A 16056-nucleotide genomic window follows, 5' to 3' on the forward strand; every position below is an offset into this window, starting at 1 on the left:
CAACTATACCACTTAGCTAAGAATGGTGTGAATAATCAAGTCAATAAATGCTGGGTAGTTAGTTAGATAGCAGATAGTTAATATACTGCCTGGCAAGTTTGATGTATTCGTAACCTAATGTTAGGTAACATACCGGTACATACTGATGTAATGCTATGCGGTTTGTAAGGATAGCGTAGCTAACAAATTGTCAGCCAATGTAAATTAACTTATTTGAAACGTCATAACTTTATTACATTGCTCAACATTTTCTTAACATTTGTCATAATTAGTTAAATCAATGAATTTGAATGCGCTCTTGTCGGACTTCGGTTGCATATTTAGCGCCATTTTCTTCAAATCTGAAAACGTTGTAAAGCCACACCCATTTTCTGAAGAATTGCATTATGGGCCCTTGTATACTTTGTATTTTGGTGAATTTAATACGACATCCGGGGACATTTGGTAGACTAACTATATCCATACAATGACCAATAAGCATACTACAGTTGAAGTCGAAAGTTTACATACACTTAGGTTGGAGTCATTAAAATGTGCTTTTCAACCACTCCACAAATCTCTTGTTGACAAACTTTAGGTTTGGCAAGTCGATTAGGACATTACTTTGTGAATGACACAAGTAATTTTTCCAACAATTGTTTACAGACAGATTATTTCACTTTTAATTCACTGTATCACAATTGCAGTGAGTCAGAAGTTCACATACACTATGTTGACTGTGCCTTTAAACATCTTGGAAAATTCCAGAAAATTATGTCATGGCTTTAGAAGCTTCTGATAGGCTAATTGACATAATTTGAGTCAATTGGAGGTGTACCTGTGGATGTATTTCAAGGCCTACCTTCAAACTCAGTGCCTATTTGCTCGACATCATGGGAAAATCAAAATAAATCAGCCAAGACCTCAGGGGGAAAAATGTAAACCTCCACAAGTCTGGTTCATCCTTGGGAGCAATTTCCAAACGCCTGATGGTACCACGTTCATCTATACAAACAATAGTACGCAAGTATAAACACCATGGGACCACGCAGCCGTCATACCGCTCAGGAAGAGACACGTTCTGTCTCCTAGAGATGAACGTACTTTGGTGCGAAAAGTGCAAATCAATCCCAGAACAACAGCAAAGGACCTTGTGAAGATGCTGGAGGAAACAGGTACAAAAGTATCTATATCCACAGTAAAACAAGTCCAATATCGACATAACCTGAAAGGCAAGGAAGAAGCCACGGCTCCAAAACCGCCATAAAAAAGCCAGACTACGGTTTGCATCTGCACATGGGGACAAAGATCATACCTTTTGGAGAAATGTCCTCAGGTCTAATGAAACAATAATAGAACTGTTTGGCCATAATGACCATCGTTATGTTTAGAGGAAAAAAGGGGAGGCTTGCAAGCCGAAGAACACCATCCCAACCGTGAGGCATGGGGGTGGCAGCATCATGTTGTGGGGGTGCTTTGCTGCAGGAAGGACTGGTGCACTTCACAAAATAGATGGCATCATGAAGAGGGCAAAGGATGTGGATATATTGAAGCAACATCTCAAGACATCAGTCAGGAAGTTAAAGCTTGGTCGCAAAAGGGTCTTCCAAATGGACAATGACCCCAAGCATACTTCCAACGTTGTGGCAAAATTGCTTAAGGACAACAAAGTCAAGGTATTAGAGTGGCCATCACAAAGCTCTGACCTCAATCCCGTAGAAAATGTGTGGGCAGAACTGAAAAAGCATGTGTGAGCGAGCAAGGCCTACAAACCTGACTCAGTTACACCAGCTCTGTCAGGAGGAATGGGCCAAAATTCACCCAATTTATTGTGGGAGGCTTGTGGAAGGTGTCGTGTCTTTGGCTATGCCGGATTAAGTGATATGACATGCTATTGTATAAAATCCTTTCTACGTAATTAATATTACCTGATTGAGCTAATCATGTAAATGTAATTAACTAGAGAGTCGGGGCACCACAAAATAATATTTATAGAGCTGTTATCTTCCGAATAAACTCTGAAAGACCTAGTAATATTTTACATCAATAGCAGTCAATATTAATCGTCACCTTAATTCAGTCTCATCTGAAAGTTGTAAATTCTTGGTTCACGAACCCTGGCTAACAAGTTGAATCAGCAATACAAAATTGGGCTTAATTATTTATTTACTAAATACCTGACTAATCACACAGAATTACATATACAAAGAATGGATCATACCTTGATTACAAATTACGTCATAAACGAAAACGTCACTAGCGGACTGAACAGATATGACAGCTGGTTACACAAAAGAAAAGGGCTGGGTTTGAGTGAAAGAGCGGGAAGACTGAGGGACAAAGGGAGAAGCTGTGCTATCGTAAATACAGTATCTTATGCATTCTAAATTACCGCCCATTTGGAAAAGGAAAATGCAATAAATATTTACTCTGAGCTGCGCTTCGGTAGGTTGGTGGTAGATGGAAGGCCGTGTTGCCAAACCGGGTCCTTTGTCCTTTGGAGAATGTCTCTGGTGGTCAATTGGATACGTTGTAGTAATGTCGTTGTGTGGTAGACTCTGTCTGTTCTTTCCTAGCCCGCGTTTGCAGCTGCTGTTGCTAACTCAACGGCTAGGAGGTATCACTTCTGTAGTGAATAAGAGTTCAAAGTTCATACCATTCGCAACCAAAAAAATGTTAGTCCTTTTAACGCAGAGGCTGCAGACCTCACGTACTTGGAACAGGAGGTTACGTTTTCATCAAGGCTTTATATAGTGGAGCGAGAAGGGTGTATTTGAAAAGTTTTATAACCCATGACTCTTCACAGGGGCGGGCCACTGATTGAGCAGAGCCCTAACCTTATGAAAACCCAAATCTCTCATTTGGAAGCTAAAATTACATTTAATCTTTTCACCAATAATTTTATATTCAAACATTTAAATTGAACAACAATTCCATGTGAATCCGATAACTCTGACTTTCCACTGTAGAGTTTATGTCATCCTATCATTGAGGATAATGTCCCAGATGACAACCGAACATCATATTCATTAAGTAGCCACGCTTACCAGAATATAGTTCATTTCCCCCCACCTTCTGATGTTCCCAGAATCTCTATGTTAACCAAGGGGTTTTCAAATTTCACATCAGTAGGGTAGAGAGAGGAAAAAGGGGGGAAGAGTATTTATGACTGTCATAAACCTAACCCCAGGCCAGTGTCATGACAAAGTCTACCCAAAACTTTTTAAAACAATTTAAAGGCAATGCTACCTAATACTAATTGAGTGTATGTCAACTTCTGACCCACTGGGAATGTGATGAAAGAAATAAAAGCTGAAATAAATCCTTCTCTCTACTATCATTCTGACATTTCACATTCTTAAAATAAAGTGGGCATCTTAACTAACCTAAGATGCAATTTTTACTAGAATTAAATGTCAGGAATTGTGAAAAACTGAGTTTAAATGTATTTGGCTAAGGTGTATGTAGACTTCCGACTTCAACTGTATATACTCAATTCACGTAGTATTCGAACATAGCTAAAGTGTTTTTAGTAGGCAAGACGGAGACTGTACTTTACACAACATTTCTGTATTTATAGTGGTCTGTGTGGAAGGGGGGTTGGGGCGGGGTCTCAGGTACACCTGAGAGGGAGAGTGTGTTTTTTTGCCATATTTTGGATTGTGTGTGTGGTTTTATGAGACATTTGCTAGAATGTGTGTCTGTGACACAGAGAGATAGAAAGCCTATGTGTGTGTCCACCTATCTCCAAATCATGATTCCGTTGCTGTGCTTGAGTTGGCACTGTCACTCGTGTTCTTGCAAACTCACACACTGAGCCTCTCTCAGGGTCCAGCATGTTCTTGACCTTGTGACGACACAGCACAGTCATTACTCACTCAACACATCTAGGGACATATGTCACACGGCCATATGTCTGTCTGTCTGTCTGTCTGTCTGTCTGTCTGTCTGTCTGTCTGTCTGTCTGTCTGTCACTTTTAATCACAGTCCCTCTCCATCTGTCTCCATCTCTGTCTTCCTCTCTTTCAGTTGGTTTTTATTGAGACTAATCTCTTCCTCTTTTTGTGTCTTGCAGGTGGAGGACGCCATGCTTATGTTTGACAAAACGACTAACAGACACAGAGGTAAGTCAGTCAACATACTATCTCCCTCATGTTGTGCTTATTACCCTGCCATCTATTGGTGTGTGAACCATGGATGTTAGTGTGTGAAAGAATAGTTTCATTCTCCATGCAGTGGATTCATGGTCAATGGCCTCTGACTATAGGTTATAGCCCGTAGTTGTATATATACACTATATACTGTATACATGTAACTGCCAGAATAAAGGAAACACTTGGGTAAATGAGGGATACAAAGTATATTGAAAGCAGGTGCAATTAACATCCCATCATGCTTAGGGTCATGTATAAAAATGCCCAGTTGCCCATTATTTTGGCTACAATTGCTGGAAGAAGAAATCTCAGTGACTTTGAAAACTCAAAGAGTGTGTGTGTGTCTCAGTCACCAGATCTCAACCTATTTAAAAAAAAAATATATATATATATATATATATATATATGCTTGTCGCCAAGCTTAGGACCCTGGGACTGAACACCTCTCTGTAGCTAAATCCTAGAGTTCCTGACGGGCCGACCCCAGGTGTTGAGGGTAGGGAACATCACCTCCACCACGCTGACCCTCAACGCGGGGGCCCCACAGGGGAGTGTGCTTAGTCCCCTCCTGTACTCCTTGTTCGCCCACGACTGCGTGGCGAGCACGCCCCCATCCACATCGACAGGGCTGCAGTGGAGCGGGTCGAGAGCTTCAAGTTCCTCCGTGTCCAAATCACTAAGAACTTAAAATGGTCCACACACAAGCACAGTGGTAAAGAAGGTGCGACAGGGCCTCTTCCCCGTCAGAAAGTTGAAAAGGTTTATCACGGGCCCTCAAATCCTCAAAAAGTCCTACTGTTGTACCATTGAGCGCATCTTGACCGGCTGCATCACTGCTTGGTATGGCAATAGTACCACCTTTGATGGCATGGTGCTACAGAGGGTGATGCGGCGAGCCTTGTACATCACTGGAGCTGATCTCCCTGCCATCCAGGACCTCTACCAGGCTATGTGAAAGGAAGGCCCGGGCAACGTTAAAAGACTCCACCCACCCAAGCCATAGACTGTTCTCTCTGCTTCCGCACGGCAAGCGGTAACAGTGTATCAAGTTTGACACCAACAGGCCCCTGAACAGCTTCTATCCCCAAGCCATAAGACTGCTAAATAGCTAACTAAATAGCTAACTAAATAGCTAACGAAATGGCTACACAGACTGAGTTCACCCTTTCTGTTTTCTATGCACACTCACCGGGCCCTACACACTCCAACACACTGACACTCCAACACACAATAGACAGATACATTTACTCACATACAATCATATACGCTGCTGCGACTCTGTTTATCTTATATCCTGATGCCTAGTCACCTTACCCTAATACATATCTATCGATCCAGTATCCCTGCACATTGTAAATATGCTACTGGAACTGACTGACCCTGTATATAATATGCTTACTTACTTTCTCGTCTTCTTCTTATTTCTTATTTTAATTCCTTGTGTTTTTGATCTACCTTGTTGTTTTTTGTATTACATGTGTTATTGATTACTGCACTGTTGGGGTTAAAGCTGACAAGAAAGGCATTTCACTGTACTTGTGCACGTGACATTAAAACTTTAAATACTGATGGGAGATTCTGGAGTGGCACAAAACATCAAATGATGGAATGTATCGTGAAACAATGGCGTTGTATCCCTCCAATAGAGTTCCAGACACTTGTAGAATCTATGCCGAGGCGCATTGAAGCTCTTCTGGTGGCTCGTGGTGGCCAAACGCCCTATCCAGACACTGTTGTTATTTTTATTTATTTTTTGGCAGTGCCTTCAGAAAGTATTCACACTCCTGGACTTTTTCCACATTTTGTTGTTCTGTCACTTACCTACCTACACACAATACCCCAAAATGTCAAAGTGGAATTTTGTTTTTTGATTTGTTTTTACAAATTCATTAAGTATTCAATAAGTATTCAACCCCTTTGTTATGGAAAGCCTAAATAAGTTCAAGATTAAAACATTTGCATAATAAGTTACATAATAAGTTACATGGACTCCCTCATTGTGCAATAATAGTGTTTAACATGATTTTTAAATGACTACCTCATATCTGCACCCCACACATACAATTAATCTGTAAGGTCCCTCAGTCGAGCAGTGAATTTCAAACACAGATTCAACCACAAAGACCAGGGAGGTCTTCCAATGCCTCGCAAAAAAAGGAACATATTGGTAGATGCGTTTAAAAAAAAAAAAAGAAGCAGACATTGAATATCACTTTGATCATGACGCAGTTATGAATTACTCTTTGGATGGTGTAGCAATACACCCAGCCATTACAAAGATACAGACGTCCTTCCTAACTCAGTTGCTGGAGAGGAAGGAAACCGCTTTGGGATTTCACTATGAGGCCATCCGTGACTTTAAAACAGTTAGAATTGAATGAAGATGGATCAGCAACATTGTAGTTACATTGAAGTCTCTTCTTCTTATTGCTGTCCTTTAGTAGTGTTTTGTTTATGCAGCAATTCGTCCATGAAGGCCTGATTCACACTCCTCTGAACAGTTGATGTTGAGATGTGTCTGTTACTTGAACTCTGTGAAGCATTTATTTGGGCTGCTATCTGAGGTGCAGTTAATTGCCTATTTCTGAGGCTGGTAACTCTGGGTCCTCCTTTCCCTTGGCAGATCTCATGAGAGCCAGTTCATTATAGCGCTTGATGGTTTTTGCAATTGCACTTGAAGAAACCTTCCATTTTTTGTCTTAAAGTAATGATGGACTGTCGTTTCTCTTTGCTCATTTGAGCTGTTCTTGACATAATATGGACTTGGTCTTTTACCAAATAGGGCTATCTTCTGTATACCACCTCTACCTTGTCACAACACAACTGATTGGCTCAAACGCATTAAGGAAATAACTTCCACAAATTAACTTTTAACAAGGCACACCTGTTAATTGAAATGCATTCCAGGTGACTACCTCATGAAGCTGGTTGAGAGAATGCCAAGACTGTGAAAAGCTGTCATCAGTGCAAAGGGTGGCTGATTTGTTTAACACTTTTTTGCTTACTACATGATTCCATAAGTGTTATTTCATAGTTTTGATGTCTTCAGCATTATACAATGTAGAAAATAGTAAAAATAAAGATAAACCCTTGAATGAGTAGGTGTGTCCAGACTGTTGACTTTTACTGTATATAATACCCCTATAGATGCATGCACAAACACTTACACCCTGTTAGATTGACCCTATATGGTTGTTTTATTCACTGTGAATTGAATTGGCCTGCCTCCCCCTCTATCCCTTTCTCCCATCATGTGATGTGTTGATAGGGATTTGGCCAGGCGTTTTGGGGGCTGACTAGGAGGAAAGGGTTACAGAACAAAGAGGGTCTGTGTGGTCTGATAACACTGCTGATAGTGGGCAGAGACGGACGCGTGCTTGCATTTATCTCCTCCTCTTATCTCCAGGCCTTATCTGGTTTTAGCGGGGAGGCTTCTCTCTAAAGCAGAGGACTTTCCAAAGACAGAGCGCTGGCTCCACACTAAAGCCTGCTGGCCTGTTTTTCCTTCTTTTCACTGGATCTACACAAAAGAGCTCACCGTTTACTCACACACAGGCACAAGCGCATATCGCAATGTAATATTATTACGATATGTTGGATTCAACATTTTGAACATTGAGATATTAAAGACATGATAGATCAGACGCATAGTATATTAAGGAGTGAGATCTGTAGAAAGACAGAGTGGCTTTTGAATGTGTTGGACCGATTGGAGGATATAGGGATATAGTGTTGTTATAGGGGAGACAGATGGACATCTGTGGGTTAGGTGAAGGAGGGGTTGAGGTCAGGAGGTGAGGTCAGATCCCCTGAAGGGAGTAATAAGGGTTTAGTAGCCTGTTATTATTTTCCTGTAGAACCATAAGATGTAAGGATTGGAGAGAAGGAGGAGTGTCTTAAGTGGGATATATATATATCTGTGATGTGAGGAATGTTGGATTGTCTGAATTACAGCTGTACAGAACCTTTGGGACGAATTAAACTTGGTTAAAGCTTCTCTAGTGTCCGTGAGTTATTTACTCTGCAAAATAAGAACCTAACAGATATATCAATAAAAAAAATAAGTAGCTAACTCCAGTCGGCTGTACCTTCGTCAAAACATAGCCATTTTTCATCATATAGCTTGTTCTCCATCTTCTTTTTAAATAATGAGCCAAAATATGCTGGAGAGGGTCAAGTTCACATCTGTACACAGGAGTGCATCACCACTCCATGTTTATGGCCTTAATTGCAGCAGCAGCCTGATAAAAACAGGTCTATCATGTCTTTCTGCTTAACGGACAACCTTGTGTCCCGGGGTGGTGTGCTGTGTGTGACGTGGTTGTACTGTGTTTAGTGTGTCAGCCGCTTAGCGTCAGGGGGTCGGACAGCTCTACACATGTTTAAATGTTCCTTTATTTCAGTCATTCCAACAAATAGTTGTAAAACAATATGTTGAAATGTGTTTCATTTGAATAAATACTGCTGTTTAGAACACAGGGATTTGAATGTATGAACTCTGACCTTCAGCTCCATGCATACTTCATGAGCTCCTAGCACTATTCCCAGAGTTCTCTGCTCCACTCAGGAGTCAGTGGTCCCTCTCCTCTAGTTCTGGTTGTGAAGCAACTAGGAACACTCCCACAGGGCACGCTTGGTGGCCATAGCTACTAGCTGGTGGAACAGGGGCTCTGGGGGTGTTTCAAGGAGCCTGACTCTAGAGACTGATATTGGAGGTTGGAGAGAGGGAGGGAGGGACAGATGGAGAGGGGGAGAGAGAGAGGCGTAGTGAGGTCAGTCTTAGGTTAAAAGTGTTTTACCTGATGCTAGTATGGTTTAACGTGGATGAAAAGGCCTGTTTATTGTCCCCTGGCTGTGTGATTGGTTTGATTGGAGTGCAGGGCACCCGGGTCAACAACACAAATGTCACGGCTATTAGGAATACAACTTGTAAACATCCAGCTAGATGGTCAGACAATGGCAGCAAGGGTAATGGCAAACCATTTCCATGATGGTGAGAGAATAAAATACCTTTCTGTTCCCGGGACTTTCAAAGTGAGACGGAGATGTTTCACATTTGACTTCGTCGCTGTGGTTTTGCAGCAGATGCCTTTCACTCTAATCCATTCTGCATTTGGAACGCATATGATTGTCCTTTTGTATCACTCTGTCTGTACTGTTGGTCCTCTCCGCTCATTCCCCCTCCATTACCCTAGCTGTTAAACAGGGTCCTGGAGGTTACATTTAGAACAGCTTGCCAGTAATTGTCCAGTTCCCCACAGTGAATTGACTGGCACACAAACCGCTATTGTATTGGCGAAGCAAAGAGCCATAAAAAAATGCAGCATCTGAGGATAGTGTTTGAATGGATGTGTCACATCAAGGTAAACTCTGTGCTATGGCTATTCAGAGGCAGGAGAGCTCCCCTATTCACACTCATATCGCTGCTATTCAGAGACTGAGACTGTCAGCTGGGTGAGTCATCATTGTCTCTGCCTCGAAACGTCCACACTCTCTCTCTAGGATTATTAAGTAGTCTGTTTGGTAAACTAGTGCTGCTAGCTGGAATATAGCGGGCATCACAGCTGTGTGTGTTGATGTTCGGCTATGTGACGTGTGTGTGTGTGTGTGTGTGTGTGTGTGTGTGTGTGTGTGTGTGTGTGTGTGTGTGTGTGTGTGTGTGTGTGTGTGTGTGTGTGTGTGTGTGTGTGTGTGTGTGTGTGTGTGTGTGTGTTCCACTCCTGACACTCATGTGAAGTATTCAGCAGTGTCCTTCAGTGTGTGGCGAGGTGACTGATGAAATTACTGCTAAAAGACGTCCTCACAAAGGCTGAGTCACACAGCCTCTCCCTGGAGGACGCATTTGAGGACAGTCGGGGATGAAATGAAACTCATTGGGTGCTTCTCAGTAGTCTCAAGATGCTTCCTATCTTGGTCCTGACATGTGTCTGTCTGTCTGGGAGATCTTCTTTTCTATAGTTTTAACATCAGCTAATGATGAAACCCAATGAAACAGTTCCTGCTGTGTATGTCTTAAGACATACAGTATAAAACAAAATGCCAACCACATCCAACAGAAACCAACATGACAGGGAGAGATGTAGGCCGTCTTTGTAAAATTAGAATTTGTTCTTAACTGACTTGCCTAGTTAAATAAAGGTTAAATATGTATACATTTTTCTAAAGATTCAACAATGCTTAGAACAGTGTAATATTTTATATTTTCAACATGTTCTACATTTAAGGTCATTGATTTTGTTCTTGAAACACAATTATTTATATTGTAACACTGTCACACAATACAGCAGCTACTAACAATCACAATCAGTAACAAACACAATGGCACTGTTGCGTTTGATCAAATGCACTTCAACTTCACAGATTTCTCTGTGGTGATTGGACATGTCCCTTGAAGCAGAATCAAAGGAGAGCAGAGAGAATGTTAGCAACAGTGGTATGGGAGAGTGTATGATGTGAGTGACAGTAGTAGGGGAGAGTGTATGATGTGAGTGACAGTGGTAGGGGAGAGTGTATGATGTGAGTGACAGTGGTAGGGGAGAGTGTATGATGTGAGTGACAGTAGTAGGGGAGAGTGTATGATGTGAGTGACAGTGGTATGGGAGAGTGTATGATGTGAGTGACAGTAGTAGGGGAGAGTGTATGATGTGAGTGACAGTGGTAGGGGAGAGTGTATGATGTGAGTGACAGTGGTATGGGAGAGTGTATGATGTGAGTGACAGTAGTAGGGGAGAGTGTATGATGTGAGTGACAGTGGTAGGGGAGAGTGTATGATGTGAGTGACAGTGGCAGGGGAGAGTGTATGATGTGAGTGACAGTGGTAGGGGAGAGTGTATGTAATCTGTTTATCTGGACTGGTAGCTCTGGGACGACAAGTTGCAGGCCCCATATCAGCAGTAAAGAATTCATCTATTGTCACACCACCACTGGGAAAGGTGTGTGAGAGCCTAGTTTGTGAGAATATTATTGCCATTTCCCCCCCGTGAAAATCCAGTGTGTGTAGTCTACAAGACCACAAAATATCATCCTGCAAAACAATATGCATCATTAGAATGGGCGTGATGAGGGAAAGTGTCGTTTGAAACCACAGGTCCCCTTATCTTAAACACAGGACGTGTATTTGCTTTGGGATTACAGGAAACCCACACAGAACAGCAGTGGGAACATGGCTTGGATGAGCTGATTGCTGTAACACACACGCAGCGTCTCCTTCTAGTTCTCTGGAGGCCCACTTTGGGAGGGGGACTCTGAGACGTTGCGGACCCGTGTTCCCCTGCCCTGACTTGGGTTGGAGCCTTCAGAAGCATCTCACCTCCAGCAATTACAGATCAGCCTCTCTTCCATTCCATCAGCAACGCTAAAGCTCTTCAGTTGCAAAGAACAGGTTTCAACTGGTTGGTGCAGAAACTTTGTGCAACTAAACTTAAACAGAGAGTATGTATCTTTGGTTGTTGTTTTATTCAGCCAGGCTTTGCCACAGGACTTAGTATCCAGGGGCTTTATTCAATGCGGTGTAACATTAAAAACACATTCTACATGACGTGTTCATGTTTGTTCTAGAAACATTATACATTTCTCTCTGAAAGTACTGTACAGATTCACCCTCCTCTATAAGCCCCAGGGTTTTCTTTTCAGAAGCAATGTCACCATCACCCTCCTGTGTAAAGTGACGTCCCTCAGGGCATTCTCCTATTTCTGCTGACTCCCCGTCCTGTCAGGAACCGTGACAGTGTTGCGGTCGCTGTGTAAACAATAGAAGTGCCTCCGGGTGCCGTCGATTCGCCTCCGAAGGTCTTTAAAGCCCACCAAAGGTTATCCCAGTGTGTCTGTGGCTGAAGCCTCTTGCCCTTTTGAGAAATAACAGCAATACTTCCCCCGCACACAACGAGACACATTAATGTGACAAAGATCCCTGAGCAAATGAAATTAGATATACCTTAACCTTTCCTGGCACCATTTCAAAGGGTTACGCCAGCCCTCTCTATTAGCTAGCTGTTAATAGCCTATTTTGGTGCCGTTTAGATTGTAATTCAGCCCACTATTAGCATTTAGCATGAAGTGTCATTGAAATATCATGGCTAATCCTATGCGTGTCCCTCGTCCGTGCTTAATTGGAGGTCTAATCATAGTGACATTGATAGTAATGAGTTCAGTCACTCTAGATGACTGAGATCCCAGCTGAAGGTGGTTGTGTATGTGTGTGTGTGCCATTGTCCTTCAGGCTGGGAAGCTAGTTTCCCTGTGTTACTAACACTCCCTCAAACCCAGGGCACGACACAGCCTTTCCCATCCTGCACCTTGCTCATCCTCTAGACTGCTTTCTACTGGCGTAGCTTCGCCTGACTTAGCATTCAAGACTAACTGTTTTAAACCCAACTGGTGCAACCAGCTTGAGGGTTGTTTACTGTGTAAAGGTGGATGGTTCAGTTTTCCCCAAACAATCATAATGGGCTTGACCTTCATCTAGTGTTCCATGCAGGTTACTAAACCAGTCCAGACCACTAGCTGAAGCAGTAGTCTCAATGCCAAGGAGCTGGACTCCATCACTAACCAGCCAGGAAGTATTTCTGGAACCTGATTTATGACGTCTGAGTGGAGGAGAAGAGAGGGAGGGTGAAACAGGGGGATGAATCATTCCCCATGTTTAGAGCAGGGCTTTGTCAAACTGAACTGGAGGGAGTGTCTCTCAGATCTGTGGAACAGTCCGTTATAATGATGGAACATTCCATTTTCATATGGCGTTTCTCTTTTTTCCTAGTGTGATGATTTCCTTGGATATTTTCTTCCGACCATTTTATTTAGACCACTACTGTTTTTTCCCGACACTGAGATTGACAATAGATGAAGATTAGTATATCTGAGTTGGCTAAATCACCAATATGTGTCTGTGCCTGTGTGTGTAAAGTCAACTACCATGGTTGTTGTTTGGCCTTTAGAAAACACATGTCTGAAACCACCACACACAGAGCGTCTCCTCATTTCATCACCAGCATTCTCTTAAAAAAGGGAAGACATTTTAAAGTTGGAAGTGATGCTTGATTCAGTGGAGACACACTTCACTACCTAACTAGTACCAGGAAAGAAATGGCCTCGGAGCGACAGACAGCCACACGGAGCGACAGACAGCCACACGGAGCGACAGACAGCCACACGGAGCGACAGGCAGCCACACGGAGCGACAGGCAGCCACACGGAGCGACAGGCGGCCACACGGAGCGACAGACAGCCACACGGAGCGACAGGCAGCCACACGGAGCGACAGGCAGCCACACGGAGCGACAGGCAGCCACACGGAGCGACAGGCAGCCACACGGAGCGACAGGCAGCCACACGGAGCGACAGGCAGCCACACGGAGCGACAGGCAGCCACACGGAGCGACAGGCAGCCACACGGAGCGACAGGCAGCCACACGGAGCGACAGGCAGCCACACGGAGCGACAGACAGCCACACGGAGCGACAGACAGCCACATGGAGCGACAGACAGCCACACAGAGCGACAGACAGCCACACGGAGCGACAGACAGCCACACGGAGCTTGATAAATATATAATGTCGTAATTATCATTAGCCGAGTTACTCAGCTGAGAGCCGGGAGATTTCAGAAACAAGTGTTTGTGAAATGCCCTGGAAGAGGAATATTGTATTTTAGATGAGTTTAAAAAACAAATATAATTGACGACGTGGCATTAGAGGATTCAGTAAGATTAAGTTTGTCTGTTGTCTGGTTGTGTTCCCAGTGCAAGGCTGCTGCAGGCCCCATGCTGGCTGAGTAAAGATGTAAAGGGAAACGCTACAGGCCTTTTCCTCTCTCTAGCTGCTGTTCTGACTGTCTGTCTGCACCAATAAATGAAGCCTCTCGGGTCGGCTCTGGGCTGAAATGCCTCTTCGGATCCCCTATAGTGGCTGAACCCTACAGGTCTTGTTACCCCCTGACCAGCTAACAATGAACCTCATCGCTTCCTGTTGATGTCCTCCGGTGATTGGCATGTCTAACCTTAGCTGCTGTGATTGGCTAAAGAGGGAGTGCTTCCCTCTGGTGATTGGACTGTCTTTGTGGTGGCTGTCCCCCCTAGTTGATTTGGTGGCAGCCCAGCGTGAGCCCAACTGATTGGCAGTGCTGTGCCCCAGAGCACGATGGGAGCCGTTGGGAGCAGCTGCCACCGAGGGCCAGCCACTTGATGTGGAAATGGTTTTGATAAATAATATAATAGTGGTAATACCCAGCTGCTTTTGGAGCCACGTGACCTCAAACCACACACAGTCCGCCCCAATAATGACTTCACAGGGTCCCATGATTGGCGTATGCATTATTAACCCCCCTCCACCAGAGTATGTGAGTGGAACTTGCACAATTTGACTGGAGCACGAAGCGAGATTCCCATAGGCTGGAGCACGAAGCGAGAATCCCATAGGCTGGAGCACGAAGCGAGATTCCCATAGGCTGGAGCACGAAGCGAGATTCCCATAGGCTGGAGCACGAAGCGAGATTCCCATAGGCTGGAGCACGAAGCGAGATTCCCATAGGCTGGAGCATTGGCCTTCTTGCCCGTTCCAATTTCGCTCCAGTAGCATTCACTTCACTAGCTCAGGGCATGCCCGGCCCAGCATGCATTTGTAGGCTACTTGTGTGCTGCCATAGCCCCTTGCTTTAACAGCTGCCATGGAGTTCACTAAATATTTTCTTAAAGGAACCGATGAAACACACAGGTGAAAAAGCAATGAGTCTTTCAAAGCTGAGGACCAAGATCAAGAGAGGGAGTGCAGTGATGTAGTGTCCACAACTAAATAATCATTGTGGAATCTGACACGTATCCCGAAAGCATGAGGGTGTGTTTACTATGTGCACATGCTAAAAGAAAGATAGAGGAGGTAGCTAATTAAGTGTGTCATTGTATCAAAGTATTTATAAAGTACAAATCTGATCTCTTAAAATGTACCTTCATTTTTGTTGTATTATTTGTATCTATAAGCAATAGGCCATAATAGATTTTGTTCCGCTAGGCCTAGCATATTCCAACTTTCGAGTGGCTTTCTGTTTTTATTGAGTTATTTTGCCCAAAAACCTTTGACCTACCTATAGAAAATAAGAACTCTGCATCTTTGCCCAGCCTGGCAAGAGTGGCCAAAAGGGTGTTTAGCATCCCCAGTGGCTCTGCAAGGTCGGAGAGGATATATATACTCCATCACATGAGCCTGAAGCCACAGACTCTGTCAACTTGTGTTTCTAAAAAATGAATTCAAAGGCACTGTAGACTAAGCCTAATAAGGCATTCTTTGTTGAATTTGTATTTAATTCATAGTAAGTCACAGCCAATATACGCAATGTATAGACTATAATGATTTAATACAACAAAATGTTTTTAAATGCTGAGAGCTTATTCATGTCCAGCCTAGTGTGTTGCGCTCGCAAATGCTTAACAATGTTTGTTTTTTTTACAGGCTATATAGCCTTGAAATAATTGTTATAATATAGCCTAAATGAATGATTCTTGTTCCTGTTTAATATGACACGTAGCCTATTTGAAAGGATTAGCCCTTCTTACATTCACCTTTTCATGTTTATTAAAATACTTTACATTCAAATCGTATGGTTTGGTTTCAATACTTCAAAACCAAATGCTAGGTCCAGGTCGTCATGAAAATAGTTGCGTGTTGGTTAAATTGGGATTTTAATCAATGGAGCAAATTTGGAGCTGCATTTTATTGTATTTTTTTAGCGAGGAGTGTTTTTTTAGCAGAGCGGTTGGATAGGACGTGAAGGGGTCAGACACACAGCCCTCAGAGGTCTACCCCCCACTAGGCACCTTCACCGCCACAAGTGGCCTCACAGATGCAATCCAAATATCCTCTTGCCCTCTTCTTCCTGTGTTCCATGGCTCTGTGCGTTTCAGAACATACTCTGCAGAACTAGCATTAGGCAGGTT

At 43.3% G+C, this 16056-nt stretch overlaps 1 protein-coding gene across 4 annotated transcripts in view; it reads left to right on the forward strand.

Annotated features, from left to right (window-relative positions):
• Positions 1-16056, forward strand: part of LOC139385521 (RNA-binding protein Musashi homolog 2-like) — a 494242-nt gene that overhangs the window by 298003 nt on the left and 180183 nt on the right. For all 4 annotated transcript variants that reach the window (XM_071130644.1, XM_071130645.1, XM_071130646.1 and 1 more), the window contains exon 7: positions 4055-4103. In XM_071130644.1, coding sequence (XP_070986745.1) covers positions 4055-4103 — 49 coding nt within the window. The remainder of the gene's footprint in view (positions 1-4054; positions 4104-16056) is intronic.

This window comes from Oncorhynchus clarkii, chromosome 27 (genome assembly GCF_045791955.1).
Source record: "Oncorhynchus clarkii lewisi isolate Uvic-CL-2024 chromosome 27, UVic_Ocla_1.0, whole genome shotgun sequence".
In the NCBI taxonomy this organism is placed as follows: Eukaryota; Metazoa; Chordata; class Actinopteri; order Salmoniformes; family Salmonidae; genus Oncorhynchus; species Oncorhynchus clarkii.